Source organism: Podarcis tiliguerta (genome assembly GCF_965153285.1).
Source record: "Podarcis tiliguerta genome assembly, chromosome: 11".
NCBI lineage: Eukaryota > Metazoa > Chordata > Lepidosauria > Squamata > Lacertidae > Podarcis > Podarcis tiliguerta.
Window position 1 is genome coordinate 6473552 of NC_139544.1, and position 24037 is coordinate 6497588.

General features: G+C 40.4%; 1 protein-coding gene across 7 annotated transcripts in view; it reads left to right on the forward strand.

The window, feature by feature from the left end:
* NTRK2 (neurotrophic receptor tyrosine kinase 2) overlaps positions 1-24037 on the forward strand; it is a 182840-nt gene that overhangs the window by 35183 nt on the left and 123620 nt on the right. For 4 of the 7 annotated variants that reach the window (XM_083403383.1, XM_083403384.1, XM_083403379.1 and 1 more), the window contains exons 5-8: positions 2591-2742; positions 14899-15035; positions 18072-18204; positions 19221-19520. In XM_083403383.1, the coding sequence (XP_083259509.1) occupies positions 2591-2742; positions 14899-15035; positions 18072-18204; positions 19221-19520 (722 nt within the window). The remainder of the gene's footprint in view (positions 1-2590; positions 2743-14898; positions 15036-18071; positions 18205-19220; positions 19521-24037) is intronic. The other 3 variants (XM_083403378.1, XM_083403380.1, XM_083403382.1) reach the window with 1 other exon arrangement.

The window sequence follows — 24037 nt, forward strand, 5'->3', positions numbered from 1 at the left end:
ACTGAGTTGCCTGAGTGCAGATAACGGTTGTAGTTATGCTGTTGAAAGGCTGACCCATGGATAGTTTTTCCTTTTGTATTTGCTAGCTAAAGGCTACCAATAATAATAATAATAATAATAATAATAATAATAATAATAATAATAATAATTTATTATTTATACCCCGCCCATCTGGCTGAGTTTCCCCAGCCACTCTGGGCAGCTCCCAATCAAGTATTAAAAACAATACAGCGTTAAATATTAAAAACTTCCCTAAACAGGGCTGCCTTCAGATGTCTTTTAAAAATAGGATAGCTGCTTATTTCCTTGACATCTGATGGGAGGGTGTTCCACAGGGCGGGCGCCACTACCGAGAAGGCCCTCTGCCTGGTTCCCTGTAACCTCACTTCTCACATTGAGAAGGCCCTTGGCGCTGGATCTCAGTGTCCGGGCTGAACGATAGGGGTGGAGATGCTCCTTCAGGTATACTGGACCGAGGCCATATGCATGGTTAATTAACATGTACTCTCTGTAGCTGTAAACCCAGATTTGCTACCAACAGTTTATCAAGCTGGTAGAGATACACTTGCCAAGGAATCATAATTGGCTGCAACTTCTTGTCTAGTGGTTAGTTGGTGACAAATTGATACATTCATGTTCCGAAGCCACTGTTTACATTTCAAGGGAAGCCTCACTTTCTGCCAATGGAAAATTTCAACGAAATCTAAAGCTCCAGAGAGACATTTTTTGTTAGGACCATGGTAGGCAGAGAGACAGAGGGAAAGAGACTGAAACTTCCTCTCCCTCCCCAACTCCAGTCCTGAGGCTCTTTGGGCTTCACTTCTGACTGCTATTCACATAACAAAAATAAAAACAAACCATGTATGTAAATTTTACTCAGTTTATCCCTCAGATGCCAGAAATTTAGCATTCCATTTTATGAGAGAGGGGACACTGGGAAGACCAGACCAGCTCCCAGCCTTCTCCACTGCCCCTTGTTAAAGGAGAATTAAGGTGGGACGTGAGTCTGTTGGTACAGTTGTCTCTCTTTATTGCAAATCCCATCCTCTCCCTCTGTACTGTCTCCCACGCACCACTGGAAGAAATCCAGTGCTGACCCAAACCACAAGGTTTGTAGGAGTGGGGTCTTAACTTTTCCAGTCTGTTAGCGAGAATTTGTCAAATCTGTAGAACAGTCTGTTTTGATCGGAATTATCTACTTTGGCTTGGGTCCAGTCCAAATCAAGAGCTTTGGAAACATCTGAACTGTTATGAACATTCTGCTGAGATTGCATTGGCAAAAAGGATTTTGAAGATCGTGGTCAAATCAAATATAACTCCTGTAGATTATCATAATTAGTGCTGGTTTGTTTCTTCTTTTAATGAAATGTCTTTGGCGGCTCAAGCGGCACATAAAAAATTATCCTCATGAAACATAGGTATGCTTTTATGAGCAAAGTTGAGATAATGTTCCGTTCCTGAGCCAGACATCTGGATGTTCTGTGTTGCGTTTGTCTCCAGCATCTTTGCACTTAGCGCTGACTTGTGGCTTTCATGTGTGTTTTAATTATAATAGTTCTGCAAAGCTTTCATTTGAATTTCTCAATATGTGCTTACATGCTTAGAGTATGCAGTTCAGCTTTTGTTTGTTATTACTCTTTGATATTAGTGAAACACTTTTTGTGTCATTGCCTAGAGATCTACAGATTATTTCTTTTTAGAATAATTGCATCACTTACTTTGAATACATTTCTTTGGTGCTTCAATATAAAGGAGCTAACTTTACCCCAGAATATGAAAAACATTTTAAAATTTACTTTCTCCAGAAATAATACTGGAAATCAGATACGGTTCATATTCCTGGTCTATAATATTTTTGTTGAACTATATGGAATTGCTCAATAGGTTGATTCTGTGCTTAGCACAGCTCAAACTAATGGTAGAACGCTGCTGAAGTCAGTGGAATCACATCTCTTTCCTCCAGTTCAAGACCTGGTCCTTGGGCTGAAGCATTTAGTCTATTCATCAGTTGAATTAATAGGTTAGAAAACATTTGATTTAAAAATGTGTCCCTAATTAATTGGGAGTTTTAGAAAATTGCCAAGTTTTTTTTAAAGATACATGTATGTATGTATGTATGTATGAATAAATATGAATGATATTGACAGTATCAAGTGCCATGTTAGAAGAAGTATTCCTTTCCTCTCTCACATACATCTGTGAATGCTTGCTACAAGACTTGCATGAATATTGTCTTATTCAAATACGGATTGTATTGATTAACAGATTGAAACGTATGGGCTTATGCACAATGCGCATAGGTCCTGTTTCACACCCTTGCATTTAGGTATGTTAAAGATGGAGCAATCATGCCAGGTGGGAGTGGGAAAGAGCTATGTTAATTTCTCTCCATCATGGAGCAGATCAAGGACAGGTAACATTCAGTCCAGCCTTAACGACTTCTTAATTAGGTGACAGTCCTGCCTGGTCTCATATTAAACTTTAATTTGGAGCAACTTTCTTTTTTAATGCATTTGTACTTACTGTTTTGTATATTATTAATTAGTTTTGGAAAAGAAAACCATATTTCCTGTCTTTTTAATCTTTGTAGGATTTTGGATGGCAATCCATTCAAGTGTAACTGTGACGTTATGTGGATCAAGATATATCAAGAGACCAAGTTTCCAAAAACTCAGGATTTTTACTGTATGAATGACTTCAACCAGAACATATCTCTGAGGGAGAAGCCAGTCACAAACTGTGGTAATGCACTTTTAATGTAGAATGATTGGCATGCGTGTTTGATGTTGCTAAAAGTTTTGGAGCACAACCCATTAAGCACCTTCCATGTCCAAACCCCATTTAATCAAACTTTTATTAGATCATTTCTTCATGGATTAAATTCTTGTTTATAATCCAGGTGCTAGTCTGGTTTGTGAAAGATAAAAATCATACTTCAAGGAGAATGTTTAAAGTTAAGTTGTGTATACCTGTTGCTTAATCAGTCTTAATTGTGTGCAAGGATTTCTACTGGAAATGTGACTTTTGTCACTTTTTGGATTCACTTGTTAGAATGATTTTTCAAGTGAAAGTCCGGTTTTGCCTGGTGAAGAGTGGATTAAACTCCCAAACTTAGTCCATCTTTTCTGTGTTGCATTATGAGCACCTTTGCAACTGTTGATATTCTGTTACACTGTGATTGTTTGTTAAACTGAAACAGATAATTTCAGGTTGAATGAACCGCAGAATTGTTCCCATTCTACATCTTTTTAAAATTTCAAAATGTGTCAGTCCCCTTTTCAATATTTAGTCAGCAAGTTGCACTTGCTAAAAAGAGAATATTTTTGTATTTCATTGATACAGCAGTGGGGAGAGAGAATGGGAAAAAAATTGCCTCCCCCTTCGAGGAACTTCTGTTGAATCAAAGGCTCTTACATTCATTGATGAACATTTCGCATCCAAGCCTGTGTATTTATATGAACCATTAGGTGTCTTGCCTTTTCTGAAGCTTATATTGTAGAAATGGAAAGGTCCAAAATACCATCTACATTGTCCATGCCATCCAGTGGCTTATACCAGTTGCAGAAATGTCTATTCCTCTCAGGGCACTGCTATTATACAGGCTTTAGGTCTGCTGAGCTTATAGAAAAACATGTTAACTTCTGTTTCCTCCACATGCTAGTTCTTTACTCTGAGATACTTCCCTCTAAGGAGTACATGGCAGAGATCTCCCTTCCTCCCCCTTTATTTTTGTTATGCTGTCCTTCCAGGTGCCCTTGCATTCAGGGTGCCATTGTCTAGCTCAGGGATAGGCAAACTCCGGCCCTCCAGATGTTTGGGATTACAATTCCCATCATACCTAGGTAACAGGACCAGTGGTCAGGGATGATGGGAATTGTAGTCCCAAACATCTGGAGGGCCGGAGTTTGCCTATGCCTGGTCTAGCTGCTCTGGGGAAGCAATTTTGCCTAAGAGAATAGCATAGGATTGAGTGCAGAGGCTTCATTGTCAAAAACTCGCCAAGCAGTCCTGCCAAAACTGATCCATGTGCTCTCAGCTGACAAACTAGGGACCTGAGCATCCTTTCCAGAGTCCTCCAGCTCTGAGCCAAGCAACATTTTAAAGGTTTATGCTTCTAATTTTTCTGCTTAAAAATACACACTTTGCATTAAAAGTAGGAATAAAGAAATAATTGGTTTAACCGAGAAACAGGAAGCATGTAATGTGTTGTTTTCAAGTTTAGGAGCAAAGGCATGGTCACTCGTTTTTCTTCCTGTTCTGTGGAAACAGACTGCTTTTGACTTGTTTTTCTGCTCAGATAATTCATCCCAAGAGATGAACACCCACTTCTTCTTTGACTTAGCTTTTTTAAAGCAGCGATCTTGTACATATTTATTTGATGTAATAATAAAATGAATTGTCATTGCTTCATTCTGAATCCCTGTGAACTTGCAAGAGGACAAACATTTTTTTTAAAAAAAAGAATCAAGGATGTAGGAAGTCAAAGTCGTTTGTTCATTTATTTTGACAGATGTTCTACATTTTGTATGGTTATAATTTCCTCAATATATTGCAAATTTAGTATTGTACAGAAGGCAGTATAAGTGTTAGTAATGCAAGGCCTTACAGCAGTCAGCTGCTAATAAATTACTTGCTGGGAAATGAAGTGAGACTGTTGTGGTTTCTTGGTGAGGTTATTCATATTAGCAGACCAGTGAAGCAAGAAATAGAAATCGTTGGTGGTACTGCCAGTACTCTCTTTTAATGGTTGAAATGGTTAAAGATTTGTTTTTAATGCTTAGCTGAAAATAAACATTAAGTGTGCAATGGAAGTTTATTTCTAACCCTGGTAAAATATTAACAAAGAGAATTATGAAGGGTGGGTCAGATTTGGCTTACTTCTATCTCTTTTCTTAAGTATATTTCAGCTGGTTCTAAGACTGCTCACTGATGGGTAAACAGTGAGCAGTCTAAGAACCAGCTGAAGAATGGCGGACGAAGTTGATGGATTATATGGAACGGGCGGAAATGACTGGCAGAATCCGAGACCAGGGAGAAGAGTTGGTGGAAGAAAACTGGAAAAAGTTTAAAGATTATTTACAGAAAGGCTGTAAAGTTAAAGAATGTTAGAAAAATGTTGGAATGAAGTTATATGGCTTTAGTAGAAATGTTATAAGGAATTAAGTATAGATAGATTAATAGAATATTAAACAAACAAAAAAAAGGATAGAATGTGTTAAGATAATTATAGGATAGAAAATAGAGGAAGATGGAAAGGAATTGCTGAAACAATTAACAGAAGTGGAATACAAAAAGGGAGGTGAGAGGAGGTTGTTGAAATAAGTAAATGGAAGAAAGGATATTGAAATTGTTTGAGGTGTTTTAAATTGTTTTTGTTTGGTTTTGTTGGGTTAATGTGTTAGTGTTGTGTGGTGTCTTTGTATTGTATTGTATTCTTTTTTATCTTGTTTTCTGCTGTGCTTTTTTTCCTTTTGTGTAGTGTTTGAATTGCTGGAAAAGTAATAAATATTATTAAAAAAAAATAGACTGCTCACTGATGAAGTGTAGGGGACTTTCCTTCTTTCCAGCTGTTAAGTTGCATTAAAAATACTGTTTGTTTATGTTTGCTGCTAGCTTGCCATTTGTTGACTTCATTTGGAGGTGGTATATAAAATAATGTCATTTAGAGGGTATTGTTAAGTGTTTAGTTAGCAAATCAGGGTGTTTTTGTGTATTTTATGATTATGTCATTAAAATAAGGAAAAATCTGTGTCACGGTAAATGTTCAAGCTCCTGTATAATTTTTGCAGTGAAGAATTGTATTTGTGTAGCAGTTACATTTTGTAAGTTGTAGCCAATGTTAGTCCTACTCAGAGTAAACCCGTTAAAATTTATTTGGCTAATCACTCCCACTAATGGAAGGACCCAAACCAATGGCTTCAAACTATAAGAGTAAACATCAGGAAGAACTTTCTGATGGTAAGAGCTGTTCAACAGTGAAACCCCCTGGGGAGGTGGGTGGACTCTCTTTCATTGGAGATTTTAAGCAGATGTTGGATGCCCATCTGTCATGGATGGTTTAGTTGAGATTCCACATTGCAGTGGGGTGGGCCTCAGGTTCCCTTTAAACTCCCCATTTCTATGAATCTATGACTCACGCTAGCACAGTGGTACTTTCCCCTATTCTCCTCTCCCCTGTGCCCCTGGAAATTGGCTAGGGGAAGCAGGAGGACCCCAAAACAACATGTCAAAGCAGGAAAAGGAAGGAGGTTGTTGCATCTGGTGAGCTGAAAAGCTTGCAGTGATAGAGCAACTGTTGTAGTGCTGTGTTGAATTTTCCCCATTAATTCCAGTGGGTTTTCTGTGAGTACAGTGGTATCTGGGGTTACATACGCTTCAGGTTACATACGCTTCAGGTTACAGACTCCGCTAACCCAGAAATATTACCTCGGGTTAAGAACTTTGCTTCAGGATGAGAACAGCAGCAGTAGGAGGCCCCATTAGCTAAAGTGGTGCTTCAGGTTAAGAACAGTTTCAGGTTAAGAACGGACCTCCAGAACGAATTAAGTTCTTAACCCGAGGTACCACTGTACTGTACAAGTTAGTTGGAGACAACCCGATAACTGCATCTTGGGACCAAACCAGACCTACACATGCTTGCCCATTTGGCTATAAAGTTAGTGTGTGGGGGGGGGGGTATGTCAAAAATTTTATACCACATAGAATATATGGGGGAAGGGAGAAAAGCCCCCCCCCCACCTGCCGGCTGACCTAATCTTGCTGTGCTCCTTTCTCCCCTTCCATTCCCCAGTTGGGAAAAATGGCTTTTAGCAGTAGAATGTGGCAATATTAGGTTCTGTAGAGCTACACTCTGTTTAGCCTGAAACACTGCTTCCCCCAGTGACCTTATCATTATAACCAAGCAGACAAGTGTAAGTTTAATAATCACATCTGTATCTGGCTTGGCTTTCAGTGTGATAACTTTGTTTGCCAAAACTTGCTTGTCCTTTTTAAGACTCCCTGGTTTGGCTAATCTGCTTGCTTCAGACATGTTGCATTTGTTTGAGTTGCCCAGAAATGCCAACTAATTCAGAGTTAGGCTTCTGATTATGATTTTGTAAAGTTTTCTAGTGCTGATAAGAGTTGGACAATATGTGGAGAGTATTTGCAGATCTTCTGTGAGCACAAGAGAGACTTCTGTGCTATGCTTGACGCTTCACTTGCTTTGTAAATGGAAGAAGGGATTCAGAATTCTTGAGGAATCTAGGGCTGTACTTCATAGATGGCTTTCCTTGCATTGGAAGACGCTGTCTGGTAGTCTCCATGGTTTCGTTCATGGAGTGTTAGGGTGTGATTGCTTTCTTAACTGTTACCAAATGTGAAGTTAATTCCATTCACCTAATCAATTGTAAGGAATGTTCTTGTTTAAAACAATAGCGAAAGGATTCCAATCATTGTGGTGAAGTCATGATACTTGGAAAGGTTTAAAGTGGCTTCTTTTCCTACCCAAGTGTTACTTACGCTATAAATATCCATTTAGTCTTCCAGGTAATGTGCTGATGCAGAAGTAGGTAATATATGTCTCATAGATCCCTATAGGGCCTCTTCCCAACATCTTTGCATGGTTGGTGCTGTTCGTTTGCTGCATAGTTGTAAATTTCAGGGATTTTCTTGCAGGTGGTAATATTTCATTTGAAAGATCTTTTTGTGCATGTTAATTATTTTCTGAATAGTGGAGATATACAGGTTGTTTCCGGAAGCCTCTTGACATCTGGACTTTGTGTGTAGGGTAGAGAGTAGGGAAAAGTCTTGGGCTATTGAAAACTTCCCAACATGGGGCCATGTTCCTGTAGCAGGAATCGTCTGTGATACACCTGTGCAGAATGCTCTTTATAGGTCACCTATATGTGGGACATGGGTGGCTCTATGGTCTAAACCACAGAGCCTAGGGCTTGTCGAAGGTCGGCGGTTCAAATCCCCATGACGGGGTGAGCTCCCGTTGCTCGGTCCCTGCTCCTGCCAACCTAGCAGTTTGAAAACATGTCAGTGTGCAAGTAGATAAATAGGTACCGCTCCGGCGGGAAGGTAAATGGCGTTTCTGTGTGCTGCTCTGGTTTGCCAGAAGCGGCTTAGTCATGCTGGCCACATGACCCGGAAAAACTCTCTGTGGACAAATGTCGGCTCCCTCGGCCTATAGAGCGAGATGAGCGCCGTAACCCCAGAGTCGTCTGCGACTGGACCTAACGGTCAGGGGACCCTTTACCTTTATATGTGGTGGGGGAAAGCTTCCAAGCCAGATTTGCAATAATTTCTTAAAATAACCCACCCCATGATTTTTATTTTGAAAAAAATTAAAGAACAGCATATGCATGTGTTCAGACCATGTGTGAACTGGTAGAGAGTTTTGTGGTTGTAGGTGTCTGTTAGTGCCTCATATTTGACACTGAATGAGGTGTTCATAAAACAAATGCAGGCTTCATTCTGTTGGTTATTGAATAAGTTCTGAAATGATTTCTTTGAAATGAGATTGAGCAGGATGAGGCCACCTTGTATATTTTTCCTGATTCTGAGGGATGCTGCCTGTTGCTACTGAACAGTATCCGTGTGAGTGTAAAGTCAGTCCTGTGTTACCTGCAAAGGATACAGCTGCTCCCTGCTTTAAGGTACCAAAGTGTGAACTTAGATGTGGTTTGTATGGCTACATCTAAAATTGTTGTGTGTAAAGATGAAAAGGATAAAGGCATTGTTACACTGGAGGTAGATTTAGGCTTGTTAATAATATTCCACATATCTGAGAAAAATGTGTAACAAAGTGGTTGGCTAATCTCACTAATGCAACAAAACCCAATATATTATAATAAACCAATAGAATTATTTGGGTCATTTGGAATGTTGTCAATCTGTCTTGGCAACATTTCATTTACCTCTGGATCTGAATTTGCTTCTCTCCCAGTCAGTTGTTTATCTTGACACAGTTGAGTGACTGCTATACATGAAATGCATGTCTTGTAGGAGGGGGTGAAAGACCAGGTTTTAACAGAAGTATTAAGGCTTAAACTGTAATTCTGACACAGTAGTGTCTGCCTCATGCACACAAACACAAAACATTTCTCTTAATCAATGTGTGCACTCTAAAAAGCAAATTAAAAGTGGTGGGTCCTCCTCCTCATCATCATCATAAACTTTATTGCACTAGCCAAAGGCCAGGGCATCATTCACAAGGGGAACAAAAAGAAAAGCAACAATAACCATAAAAACCATAAAAACATCAGGCGCTGCAGATACAATTAACCATGATCACATCTCCTAAAAATTATTTGTTGCATACGATAGAATAGCAGGGGGTTCTCAGGTAGAATGTGCCAGTTTAAATGTCTGAATCACCTTTGCAATTGACTGCTATTTTATCTAGTTCTTTTCTCCTGGTCTTCTTAGCTGCCAACGCATATAGTGCTACTTTATAAGTTACAAAGTCAAGTGGTTGGTCAAATTCTATTGTGTTGGAGAACCTTGTAAATTCTTCTTCTCGCACCTGTTAATTATTTTCTTTGAATACATAAGAACATAAGAATAGCCTTCTCGATCAGGCCAGGGGCCCATCTAGTCCAGCACACTGTTCTCACAGTGGCCAACCACACGCCTATGGGAAACCAGCAAGCGTAACATGGACACTAGAACTTCCCATGGTTTCTAGCAACTGGTATTTGAAAGCATTGTTGCCTCAAGCTATGGAGCTAGTGATAGAGCATAGCCATCCATCATGGCTAGTAGCCACTGCTAACCCTCTATTGAAATACAGGAAATTACAGCTTCTAAACTGGAGACAGAATACATGCAGCCATGCAATTGTGCAATTGTGGTATGCATGAGACTTCAGGATGATTTGAGAAGTATCAGTCTGCTCCTGAAATGTTGTCACAGTGAATGAATACCTGAATATGAACACAGATTTATGAAACAATAAAAATATACTTAAAACTTCAGTATAATAGATGTTTGCTGTTCCCCTTCTAAATTATTTAGTCTGTGTCTTAGAACACTTCCAAGAAGATGCTTAAGTAGATTTTAGATAAGGATTTCAAAGACTTTAATGAAGGTCAGATGGTGTTTTCCTGCTGGTGAGGGGAGGGAGGATGTGACACAGTAAAAGGCCTATTCTTTAGAAGAACTAGTGAACATTTATAATGGGTGCAGAAGCGATTGGTCCCATAATGTCATTTAATTAAATTTTAGTTCTTTTTTTGTCTTCTGCATCCATCAAAATATCTTGGTTTTTTATGACTATGGAATTAATAAATTCCAAGTTTTATTTGCATAGGTGTCTTAGTTGAGATGTATTCTGAGGACATCTGGGTCAGAAATAGAACACCCACAAGTAAGGTTCCTTAGATTTGGCAATAATGCTACAATAATGAAGTGGCCTCCAGTAGGATTATATGCATGTTTGTTTTTATTGAACTTGTAGATCCAGGTTGTCTACCCAAATGTCATTTCCTGATAAATTCTGGATTCTAGCAATGAATTTTCAGTCATAAGACTTGATTCATTGGCATAGTTGAGAGGAATATTTGGAGCATTATTATTCTACAAAATTTGTGTTTTTAAAAATTATATTGCTTCAGAATAAAACAGCTATCTGAATTCATAACTGGTTCCTGGCATAGACTTCCATGCTTGTATAATGCTAATACCAATAGGATTCACAAGTATGTGAAATAAAGTTGATGAAGAAAAATCTAAGCTATCAACCTAACCTTAAATATATTTTGCTTTCTGCGTTATACTGGAGTGATCATAGCCTATTCTGTCCCACATTCTTCAGCCAGAATGCCCCCCACCCTAGATTTTCCCCACCCCTTTGTTATTGTCTGAGAATACTCTGCAGCTTTTGGCACCATGATAGGATTATCAATAAAATAAAGGAAGCTCCCAAAACTGCACCCCCTCCCCAAATGTTACCTAGATGAGGTGCAAGCGGGTGCAAGCTATCCTGATGAGACATAGAGGCATTACATTTCTTCTTGCTTACCACCAGGTGGCAAAGTCCAACAGGTATCTAATGGGGCTGCATTAAGAAGGCCTTGTAGCCCCACAAGAGCCAGTACAGCACGACTGCAAGTGGAGAGTTGTATGCCCTTTGCTAGTTAAAAAGAGGATCAGAGTTAAAAATTTGTACAAGAGATGTCTTGACATTTATTACTTACTGTGTTCTTAAAAGGAGTACTGACACCCTGCCTTTCTAAGTCAAAATGTGACCCTTTCCAAGTAACTAACATCAAAATGCAAAACGCAAGCAGAAAGGCATACTCAAAAGCATAAACACACAAATAAAATGAAAACAGAAGCAAACAAGCAGGAGATACAATCGTAAAAACAAAGGGCTGCAGCGAAAGCAAATTTCAACTAGCGCCATAGCTCAAAGCTTGCAGAAACAAAGCAAAACTCGTGCTGGCAGAGTGCCATCAAGGGGTGGGGGGGCAAGCAAATCTCCTGAGGCGGTGAGTTCCAGAGAGTGGTTGCAGCAGCTGAGAGAGCCCTTTGAGTATTTCTGACAACCGTGCCTTTGATATCAAAAGGGCCTTTCTGAATTGATATTAAGTATTTAACAGGTTGCATTTGAATTTTACATATTGATATGAAGACTTTCCTGTGATTTGGAGTTTATATTAGTTTTCACTTCACGTGACAGATGCTGTGGAGATTGTGCTTGAAATTAATGTCCCTGCAAAAAGGAGCCTAGCTTCTAAATTTCCTCTTGCAAGCCAGTATGGCCACAAGCTGCTCAGAACTGAAACAATTATATTATTGCTCCTGCCTGTTTCTTAGCTAGTGTCATTCATATCTAACTGTTCCATAGGTTGCGTTGACAGTTAATAAAAGCTGATGGACATTTTTGTCGACAGATTGCTACATCCAGAGGAAGAGTAATGGAGCTTTCAGTAGTGTTTAATGTACAGTTTTGCAAACGGAACGGACAATGAATTGTCTACAATTCCCACAAACTGATCTTTGGACGCAAAATAAGCTGCCTTAGTAATGTGTTCATTGTAAAACCTTGCTAGGCAAGAAAATGATTTGTCATTTCAGTTCTATCGAACTTTAAGTACATTATACTTTCCTTCAATTTTTTTTGTCCCTCTTATTAATATAGCACTAGGGCGCCTGCCTGCAACAAAATGTGACAGTGTAGAGCGCTTCTTGCTCATTCGTCCAGTAAGCCAGCCATGCCCTTCTCTGGGATACTTCATTCCATTCCTTGTCCCACCCAGTTTTCCATCTTCCTCATCCTTGCAATAAATAGCCAGTTAACATTCCATAGCTGTTGATCATTCTCAGTCCTTTTTGGGCTATTTTTGAGGTTCCCCACCTTAGGTTTTTCTCCCCTTGCAGCACTTTGGCAAACCCTGGCGGTCCCCTATGCCTGTTAATACCTTACCCTTCTGCTTGGCTAGAGCAACAGCACTCACATCTGAATATTGGAAATAGTTTCATTTGTTTATAGAAATATTTACATACCACCCACTCATATAAAATATCAAGGTGGTATACAACAGTGTATGCATAATACAATAAATCATAAGATACATAAAACAATTCAAAATAAATATTAAAATGTCTGGTTAACCTTGAAAAAAATATAAACAACTGAACAGGCCAGTCGTCATTAGAAAAAGTTTTCAAGAAACATCTGAAAGTTAGGACTGAGGGTGCTTGTCAAATATCTGCTGGATTCAGGTGTCTTCCCACTTATGTGCATTTGACTCACGCACAACCACATATATGCACAGTGCCAGGAAATAATCAAATCCATTGATTTAAACTGCAAAAAGGGCCTGAAAAGAGAGGGAAAATAGCTAGCAATCGTAGGAGCCTTTGCACTGACCTTCAAGGCTTGTGGAGAGTTGGAATCTGAGTTTAGAAGGGAGCAATTGTGGTGGAGTTTGGCAGATTTTTATGAGTTTTTTTGTCAGAGTTTGGCTTTTTAGATGGTGTTCCCTACTATACGCTATTTCATATATATGCATGGTACCCGGGAACGTAACCCCTGTGTAAATGGGGAGTCGCTTGTACTCAACTTATAATTGAAGCCAGTTGGGCATCTGAAACACAGGGGACAAGTAATAGCACTCCTCCAGATTAACTCAGGTTATGCTGTGATAGAAAGCCTCAGGCGGTCATTAAGGTATCCTGGACCCAAGTTATTCTGGGCTTTTTATATTAATACAAGAGCCTTGATAGTTAATACAGACCACATATTTAATGGCTAATGGAGCCATTAAACCTTGCAATACAATAGAATCAACCTTGCAAGACTGGCATGCCTGTCAGCACATGATGAAACAACTACACCATAACTGGAAAGTAGAAACAGAATGAGGCACGGTTACAGAAATAAACTCATGTCGATACAGAGCCTACAATCTCTGTACAGAGATGTACTGCTATGCCCTCTCAGTTATTTGAGATAACAAACATGCCTAGAATTGCTTAACCAACCTAAAAAAAGGTAAAGGACCCCAGCTATTCTGGGCGGCTTCCAACATAAATAAAAACATAATAAACTTTAAAAAACTTCCCCATACAGGGCTACCTTCAGATGTCTTCTAAAGGTTGTATAGTTACTTATTTCCTTGGCTCGTGGGTTGCAGAACTCCATACCCTCCAACATTTCTCCGACGAAAATAGGGATATCCTAAGAAAAAGCAGGGCATTCTGGCATCAAATCAGAAACCAGGATGGCTTCTTTAAGTCTGGGACTGTGCCTGGAAAATAGGGACACTTGGAGGGTCTGATATCATAATAACAATACTGAATGTATTGAAATCAGTGAGCATGATCTGTCTCCTTCTTGTGGGTGAAATGGCACACATGAGCAGCCCTGGCAAGACCAGACCCATAGAAGTTTTGGGAGGAAGCTGCTAATCTAGTGAGCAGTCTCAAGCAGATGGGCAGAGCAGTCAGTGAGCAAAGTGAGGCTGCTTGCCCAGTCCTGGTGATGCCAAGCAAAACCTCAATATAGGCATCTTTTTCAAGATATGGAAGGAAGTTTCTGTTGAGTGAGATTTTACTAAACGTATTACATTTCATGTTTAGAAATACCATATTTCTCCTCAGATTGGGAACCCAGAATATAGGCTATTCCTGTATACAAAGCACACCAACTTCAAAATGACTTAACATGAACAAGTTCAAATCCCTTAAGTATTGCGGAAAACCCAGATTTGAAAAAAAACCCATACTGACATTGATTTTAACTGAGCGTGGCCTGGTTCCGTTGTTTGTGGTTCTTGCCAGAAGGAAAACCCTAGTGGTTTCACTTTGAAATGGGAAAAATCTGGATATAAAGCAGAAGGTTGCAAACTAAAAGGAAAGTTTATTAGAAGTTTCACTTTCATTGATTTTGCCAGAGGGTGGAGGGATTCAGAGTATCTGTGTGGCCTGCACTGATTGTGTGAGTACCAATGATTAATCATGGAGAAAATTTTAATCTGCATTTAAGCCTTTCATTGCTCTGCAGAACTAAAGCTTGCGGTCCTGGTGATAATTCTTCATAGCTGGTATATAATAATTGGCAGCAGGGTGAAGAGATTCAAAAAACATTACACATAAATTGTTATAAAAAAAGATTACTTGTGATGGGGATGTTCTATGTTGTTGGCATCATGGACATATTGTCATCACTTCATGGAGTTTTCCTTATTATGAAGCATTTTTGGTGGCTTCTATTAAGGAGCCTTAACAACTCAGTTGGTTCCCATTTCTTCATATAACTGTTTTTTGATATGCCAAAATAATATTTGAAAAGTCTGTTCACAAGTGTTATGTTCAAATAGTTTATGAGAAGCAAGATGCATATGGTTCACCTGTGATATTTGCTGAAAGCGTGGCATAGAGACTTCTCTCTTTCTTGCTTTGTAGGCTTGCCTTCAGTTAGGCTGAACACACAGAACCTCACTGTTCTTGAAGGAAGAAGTGTCACATTGTACTGTGAGGCTACTGGAAGTCCATCACCAAGTATAACTTGGGTTTTCAATAATATTGTTTCAAAACATGAGGTAAGAATTTCATATTGAAGTATCTGGATCTGCCAAAGCTGTATACGTATTGGTTTTTAAGGAATGGTGCAAATCCCACACCCTACCTGAAGTAAAAGTGCCAGATGCAGTAATGCAGATTAAATGGAATTATGCATCTTAGAACTCTTTAAGTGCCTGTCAGGAACCCCGCAGACATTCCTCATCAGTCCTGTGAGTTAATGAATTGCCCACATCGATAGCAGGTGACGCTGTGGGTTAAACCACAGAGACTAGGACTTGCCAGTCAGAAGGTCGGCAGTTCGAATTCCAGCGACGGGGTGAGCTCCTGTTGCTCGGTCCCTGCTCCTGCCAGCCTAGCAGTTCGAAAGCACACCAGTGCAAGTAGATAACTAGGTACTGCTCCAGCGGGAAGGTAAACAGTGTTTCCGTGCGCTGCTCTGGTTCGCCAGAAGCGGCTTAGTCATCCTGGCCATATGACCCGGAAGCTGTACGCCGGCTCCCTCGGCCAATAAAGCGAGATGAGCACCGCAACCCCAGTCAGCCATGACTGGACCTAATGGTCAGGAGTCCCTTTACCTTTACCTTTATAGTAATACTTGCAGAGCCTACACAGTGATGTCCAAACTTTTTTCGAAGAGGGCCAGATTTGCTGAAGTGAAGGGCCGTGGGGGCCGACCAAAAGGCCGACCAAAGTTGTTGACCTTTTTTTAGGATTCAAGTTGTTGAGCTTTGTTGCTTTGTTTAGGCCCCCGAAATTGACTTTGGACATGCCTGGCCTACAGCCTGAATCAGCAGAAGAAGCTGCTCACATTTGACTGGGCGTATTGTCACCTTCCCCTTATAAGCTTTTGTGGCCTTTCCACTATGCGCTGCCTCTAGGCCAGGGGTCTGCAACCTTTAAGACAAAAAGAGCCACTTGGACCCGTTTCCGAAGAAAAAAAAACTGGGAGCCGTAAAACTCATCATTATAAAAATAACTTTTTTGTCACTTTTTAATTATTTCTTTGTTTGACCCCTCAGAATTACTCCTCCTCATAGAAATAAACATTAAATTAACAAGTTACCTTTTTGTGTGTGAGTGTTCTTCACTCCCCTTCAAAACAGTGACCAGCGTACATGCCCCCTTTCAATGCAGTGACCAGCACACATGCCCCTTACAATGTAGTGGGCGGGTGGGAAGGTGACGTTGGGACGGTGCGTGACTAACACACGCACCGCCCCCATGCGACGTCACAGCCAGTACAGCACCCGCCACAGTGGGGAGTGTCAGGGCGCACAATGCGGCTCCTCCCCTCGCTAGTATCCGCCCCGGAGCCACGGCAAAGGTGTAAAAGAGCCACATGCGGCTCCGGAGCCGCGGGTTGCAGACCCCTGCTCTAGGCTGACATCACAATAATGATGCTAGCCTGGAATGAAGCCCAAGGGCAGATGAATGGCAGGCACCGCAAAATGTAATTTCTTCTTCACTGGTCGTCCTCAGAGGCGCCCACTGTCTTGACCCATGCTGGGCAGGATCATATCCCCGATTATTGTGAGGAATTGCCAATTGCCTCAGATAGCACACTCTTTCCTTCACAATCCTATCACTATCTACTTTTTATATAAAAATACAAACATACTTATAATGTCTGTTTAGTGAAAGAAAACCTCTGGTGGTTATTGTCATTTAATGTCCTAGATTACGAGGCCATTAATGCAAATGGAATGGAATTTGTGGTTTGTGTTGAATACATGTGGTTAATTTTCTCATCTCAGAAAAATTGTCTGATAATTATCAGAACCCACATACAGTGAACCAGTTTAATATTTGATTTCTAGCCAAATTCTTCATGCACTAGTAAAACTATTCACCATGACAAATGCTAATAATAATGTACCTACAATTCATTAAGAATGCATTAGAGTTTTTGCTCACCTGAACATGAGCAAATTGAGGCGATGATAGGATATGACATACTGCTTCAGTTCTTCACATGATAGATGGGCTTCTGTAAAGCAACAACACATATAGGTGTGTCTGTGTGAGAGTATGCCCTTAATCCATCTCTCACTCCTGTTTGTATGTGGGTTGGTATACCATGTGTGCATATTGATTGGAGCAAGTCATGCGGCAACTTATTATCCTGCCTAATTCATACATGGTCTATGGCATTTCTTTGCATCCATTTATATGTATATGGGTATGTTCACTGTTTAGTTTCTGTGGCTAGAGTTATAGTTACATAACCATACGCGGGTGGCGCTGTGGGTTAAACCACTGAGCCTAGGACTTGCCGATCAGAAGGTCGGCGGTTCGAATCCCCGCGACGGGGTGAGCTCCCGTTGTTCGGTCCCTGCCAACCTAGCAGTTCGAAAGCACATCAAAGTGCAAGGACATCAATAGGTACCACTCCAGCGGGAAGGTAAACGGCGTTTCCATGTGCTGCTCTGTTCGCCAGAAGTCATGGTGGCCACATGACCCGGAAGCTGTCTGCGGACAAACTCCGGCTCCCTCGGCCTATAGAGCGAGATGAGCGCACAACCCCAGAGTTGGTCACGACTAGACCTAATGGCCAGGGGTCCCTTTACCTTTACCTTTAACCATAGTGAGCGCAGTGGAAGTACTCTTGTAACAATTAAGCACTGGAAGGTATAATTTGATAGGAGGTTACTAGGGCTTTTTTTTATTTGACACCCAGGGCTATTCCCTATTCCTGATAAAATATATTTATTTGGGGATGCAATACTGTATAAACAACTTGGAACCAGGGCACCTAGGAGATCACCTCCTCTGTATAGACCACAGTGATTGTAAAGTCTTCTCAGGAGTCACTTGCTATAAGCAGACATTCTCAGTTATAGCACCCAGCCTCTAGAATGCCTCCCATGAGTAATTCATGAGACAGCAATTACATAGCTACAAACCAAAATATAGCCTTCAAACTAATAGGTGCTTTATTTAAATTGAATAAACTCTTTTGTAAATATGTTTAAATTCAAATAAGTTTCTTAGTATCAGATCATGTTAGGGAAACCACTCCTAACCTCTTTATTTCTCCCTTGCTTTTCTTCTAGAATGACACAAATAAGAACCCAGCTTCCCTAACCATAAAGAATATATCATCCAATGACAGTGGCGTGCAGATTTCTTGTGTAGCAGAAAACATTGTGGGCGAAGACCAAGCTTCTGTTGACCTCGTGGTGTTCTGTATGTAAATAAACTTGCGTAAAACTTTAGCTGCAGATAATTGTAGCCAAGTGGCATCAGTAGAGAACAATTTTAGAATTTCTGCTCAGCCTTCTCCAAAAAGATAAAAGTTTATAAAGTATATATTAGTAAGGATTAGCACTGAAGAGAAGAGTCATTAAATGCTTATGATTGTCACCCTCAACACACCAACAAACATCTTCCTTTGAGGTTGCTAAAGGTCTTCCCTGTATTCATTGTGTATGTGCAAACTGAAGTTGGAGCTTCAGTAAATCGGAGGACATTGACAATCTGTTTCTTTTTGGCCCAATTCCATCATTTATGGCAGAAAATTGATTAATGGTGCAGAATTGCTCTTCTTTTGGCCTTAAGGCAAGAGAAGAGCGTGACCACAGACAATATTAAATCATTCATTTTCCTCTCTGTTCTAGTTCTCAGAACATGCAAATATCAAAGTTTTAAGGGAACTGTGCTGCATTTTAAGTTTTGCCTTGCCTAGTTATGTCAACTTCTGCTGTAAATATTACAAAATTTGCTGGAATAACGTTATAACAGAGTAGGTTCAAGCAGCAATCAGATACCTACTTATGAGGAAGTAAGACCCATTGAAGTAGTGGCTTATTTCAGATAGAAATGGATATGACTGCGCTGTCAGAAAAAGAGGTGTATGTAAATGTGAAATATATTAAAGGTTTAGGTAGAATAAACTCAGTTGTGAAGTGGGTGGGAAACACTAGTTAGTGATTGAACAATATGAAAAAGCCACTGCCCCTCCAAAAAGTGAAGAAGGAAATCATAAATCATAGCTTAAATGATCCTCTGTTATAACTTCCTCTAAAGAATGCTTTAATATATATATATTAAAAACATAACAAATTTGCTTTTGGAATTCATTTATTCATTGCATTTATATGGATGCCAGCTGCTTTGCTTTAATGATTTAAAACAAACTGATGAATTTTCAAGGAAGAGAAAATGTAGTATACTAACATTACTCTTATTTGTTCTTAATATAGTTGCACCAAATATCACGTATCTTGAAATTCCATATCCGGACCACCACTGGTGTATTCCATTCAGCGTGAGGGGGAACCCGCAACCTATCCTGACATGGTTGCATGATGGGGTTAAGTTGAACGAGTCCGTCTATATCTGGACTAAAATACATGTTGTAAATCAAACGGAATACCACGGCTGCCTGCAGCTGGACAACCCTACTCATGTGAACAACGGCGATTACACATTGGTGGCACAGAATCAATATGGAAAAGATGAAGCCAGCATTTCTGCGTACTTTATGGAAGATCCTGGAGGTAGTAAGTAATAATATTACTATACTATCATTGAAGCATTAATTAAGTAGGGCTGTTGTTTCTTCTTAGTTTGCTTAATGATGCTACTGAAAGTTAAGATGAGCAACTTTTTATTTTAGTTTTGCATGCAGCCCTGGCATATTTCTATTAAAGCTGCAATCCTATACACATTTACGTTGCAGTAAGCCCCATTGAATGGAATAGAGCTTGCTTTCGAATAGTCGTGCATAGGTTTGCATTGTATGTGTGCAGTTAAGTCGTAAGGTTAGACTAGTTAAATGCTGAAAAGCAAATAAATGCAGATTTGAGAAAGTAATCTCACTAGGCAGCACAGTAACCTAAACTTTGCATGATGAACTAAACCGTCTCTGGTCAGCCTCATTAAATTAGTAATTTAACATTACCAACTGACTGAAATCATTATATAAAGCAGTGGTTTTCAGCCAGTGTGCCGTGGCACCCTTGGGTGCCTTGAATGATGGTCAGGGGTGCCACGGGCAACACTGGCCTCTGTCCCTCTTTCCATCCCTGCCTCCTCTGATGAACCTCTTGCATCTCTGCCTCCCAAAGGCTTGCACAGCTGTTTGTTGCAGCAGCCCTGACTACAAGCTCCCCAGGCAAATGGTGCCTCTGGGCTGGCCAGGGGGTGCTTCCCAGGTCCCTGTGGGGCAGTGTGAGCAGGCAGCTCTCTTTGGGGTAGGGGGGTGCAGCTCAGAGACCAGGGGCTGCAGCTGTGGCTGCCCAGAGGACGCCCAAGGAGAAGGGAGAAGAGAGGAGACTGAGGGAACACTCCGCAATGGAGGGTGTTTGAAAAACAGTGAGAGGCTGCCTGCTCTGCAGGCAAGGGGTGACATAAATGGGCTCGTGAGCCCCACAGGGGTGCCACAGAAAGAATGTAGTTGGCCAAGGTAGCCGTGGACTCAAAAAGATTGAAAGCCTCTGATACAAAGTATTATTTTCTTAATCTTCATGTCACTGCGAGTTAAATACAGTATTGCCCATCATCGGAGACGATAATTATTTCATTCATTTGCTTAACTTTCACTTCAAGCATGGTTTGTTTGTTTTTCTGCTGGATACTGAAATACTAATTATAGAGGTGCAAATTGCAATCCAGTGTTCCTAGGTTATGGGTGCTATTAAATGAGATGTTTGTCTGCACTGAAGCATCTTTGTTAAATGACACATTATTTTCTTAATGTATAGCTTAAGGCTCTCAAAATGAGAAGGATAAGTGATCATTGCATGGGGGGGGGGTGCCTGTGTGTGCATGCTTTTGTATTCTTCTGCCTTCATCATTATTCACTACTACTGAAGAGATGCATGACTTCTACCTATGCACGGAGCTGCATGGAGGTTATCATATCTTGCTCTTCCAGAAATTGAATCTCATAATTTAAGCAGAAGTTCCTTAACGTACAGTGATTTTTTTTTTTTTTACCTTTAAACATAAACATTTAGGGCTCCCATATTCAGCTACATTTGCAGTTTCATAGAATGCTGTTCTACAGTATCTCCCTGTGAAGTTAATTAAGCCAAGCTGCTTTATTCTTGTGGTGCCAGTTATATAATCTCTTCTTTTATCATTACTTTATACTGTTTTTAAGTCCTAACAAACTTGTAAATATTCAGAGATTCTAAAAGCCGTAGGTTTTTTTGCTGCTTTTGTGGTGAAAAGGAAGAATAAATTCAAGCACAGTGGTAGTGGAATGGCATAATACATTGTGAAATCCCTTGGGGCACTCTATAGACCTTCATATGCCAGTAATCACCACCACTGTCTTGTTTTCCATGGTTCAACTTCATATCTCATACCTTCCTTAATAATGTAATAGTTTCACCTGTTAAGAGAAGGAAAATACCAATCAACTTCTAATACTTGTTAAATAGATCTAAATGGTTGGGGTTTTTTCCCTGCTTGAGGAAAAGAACTCTGCAAAGAAGATTAAAACTTCCCAGGGGAGGCCAATGCCGGTTGGATAATGATACATCCAGTGCTTTTTTGGGGGGGGGGACGCAGGGGTACACTTACCCCTGAACATTTTGTGAATTTAAGTTTGGCCTCATTGAGGGGCAGTATTTCAATATGAGTAGGAAAATGAGAGTACCCCTAAACATTTTTTTAAGAAAAAAAGCACTGGATACACCTAAGGACTTTCTAAAATCCTTGATTTGTTTGTGTTGGAGCCCAGTAGCAGGGAGGTGCTATAGACCAGTGTTCCCCAACCTTGGGCCTCCAGCTGTTTTTGGACTACAACTCCCATCATCCCTCGCTAGCAAGACCAGTGGTCAAGGATGATGGGAATTGTAGTCCAAAAACAGCTGGAGGCCCAAGGTTGGGGAACACTGCTATAGACCAGGCATAGGCAAACTCAGCCCTCCGGATGTTTTGGGACTTCAATTCCCATCATCCCTAGCTAACAGGACCAGTGGTCAGGGATAATGGGAGTTGTAGTCCCAAAACATCTGGAGGGCCGAGTTTGCCTATGACTACAGAAAATACCTTTGCCTCCTACAGGTTAGCATGGCAAGAGATAACTTTGTACCTCTAGCCTAGTAAACAAATCTAAGCAAAACATTTTGTTCACTTGCTTTACTGTGCAGCTCCATTACTTGAGTGTCAGTGGCCTTAAAGTATGGCTACCTAAGCAGAAAGAAACTTCAGTAGATGAGACAAATTTTGTAATGACGCGTCTGCTCCTTTTCATATCCCTTTCAAGCATCCTGACAAGGTTCTGGATTGGGGGCTGGACATTTGGTAAATGCCCATAAGGATGTTGGCATCTTAGGGTGACTGAAGTAAACACTTGATACCCTGGAAGCTTGCTTGTGCAGGTCTGCAGCACATTGGGTGTCAGTTGTATTTGGTCTGCCTGAAATTACTTACCTAAAGTTCAGTTTTTCATGTGGCTTATAGTTGTTGACAAGTATTAAGAAATCAATGCTAGGTTAAACCATTTGTAGACCCCACTCCAAGATAGCTTCACTCTTGGAATATTGCAGTGTCTTACAAACTATTTGTCTTATATTTTATGTTATGTTTGCCTTCTTCCACAATGAGAATAAAGGCAAATAAAACATATATTTCCCCCAGAGTGGCTGGGGAAACTCAGCCAGATGGGCAGGGTATAAATAATAAATTATTATTATTATTATTATTATTATTATTATTATTATTATTATTTAATCTACTGTAATTGCATTCATGGTTTACATTGCTATTTAAAATAAATACAGATCAGTCTTCAAGCCTGAAATGGCTTTGATAGCTATTGTCACTGTCAGTTTTACATACTGCACAAGCCCAATGCTATCAAGTGATGGCAGTGAGCTGACTTGAGATTCAGTAGGCTTTCCTTGAGTTACTGTTGCTGTGAATCCCACCAGTGGTACTCTTGCCTTTCTGCATTTTTGGATCTGTGCAACAGGGAGCTGCACGCTGGAGGAGTGATGTTGGTGGAGCTGTTTGGGGCTGGATAACCATTGCTCACCCATCCACTCCCACCCAGAAAAAAAGCTGGTTAGGGCTAGATATAAGGACAGGTCGGTGGCTCACGCTCAGTTTATGAGACCAAGTAAATAGGCTACAGTTGCCAACATTGTTGGCAAAACCTGGATGTGCTGCAGTCCCCAACTGGAACAGTACAAAGACAGAGGAGGCTTTACCCCGTTCTACAGAGGGAGAGTTTCTTTTATATTCTAGTTGAAGGGAGACAGCAGTTGACCTGCTGGGACCAGTGCTCTCCTCTGGTTTTACCATTACCAGGACTTTTAATTGTATATAGCATTGTGTTCCTGTATGGGGGCATTAGGAACATACATAGCCTTATACAAAGTCAGATCCTGGTTCTAGAAATTGCCATACAGAGACACCATTGGTCCATCTAGCCAAGTATTGTCTGCCCTGACTTGCAAGGCTATCCCGTATTTCATATCAAGGTCTCTCACCTCTATCTAGAAATGCCAGGAATTGAACTTGGGACCCCACTAAGCTATGACCCTTAAACTGTGCATGTACAAACCTTTTGAGAGAATCCCATGCGTAGGGTGTTCTGAATATGGAGAAGAAGGATGTGTGTTTTCTGTGTGGGGGTACATTTCACTCCTCTGTTGCTGGCATGGAGCCACCACATTAACTGTTAGAGACAATGGTGATATATGCATACATAGTCACAAAAGAAGGTTAATTTTCATTAATAATTGCTTTATCCAATTGATCTCAGAGAAAAGCTTATCATCCAGATGGTGGGTTAGTATACAATGTGTGCCCAAAAGTTGTAAAGAGGGATTCTCAGTCTGGGCACAAGCATTTTGAAGTAAAGCTTGGCTTGAGTTCTTCTAAGAGACAGACAGACAACAGATTTTTTTTGTCATGTTAATTATTAAAATGGCTCACATCTAGTTCCAAAACCTCTAATTTCAAAAAAAAAAAAAAGTAATCAAGAATCTACATATTGACCTCAGCGAGGCTGATTTGAGTGGCAGTGCTAATGGAAAAAGTCCAACATGAAAGTTAAAGT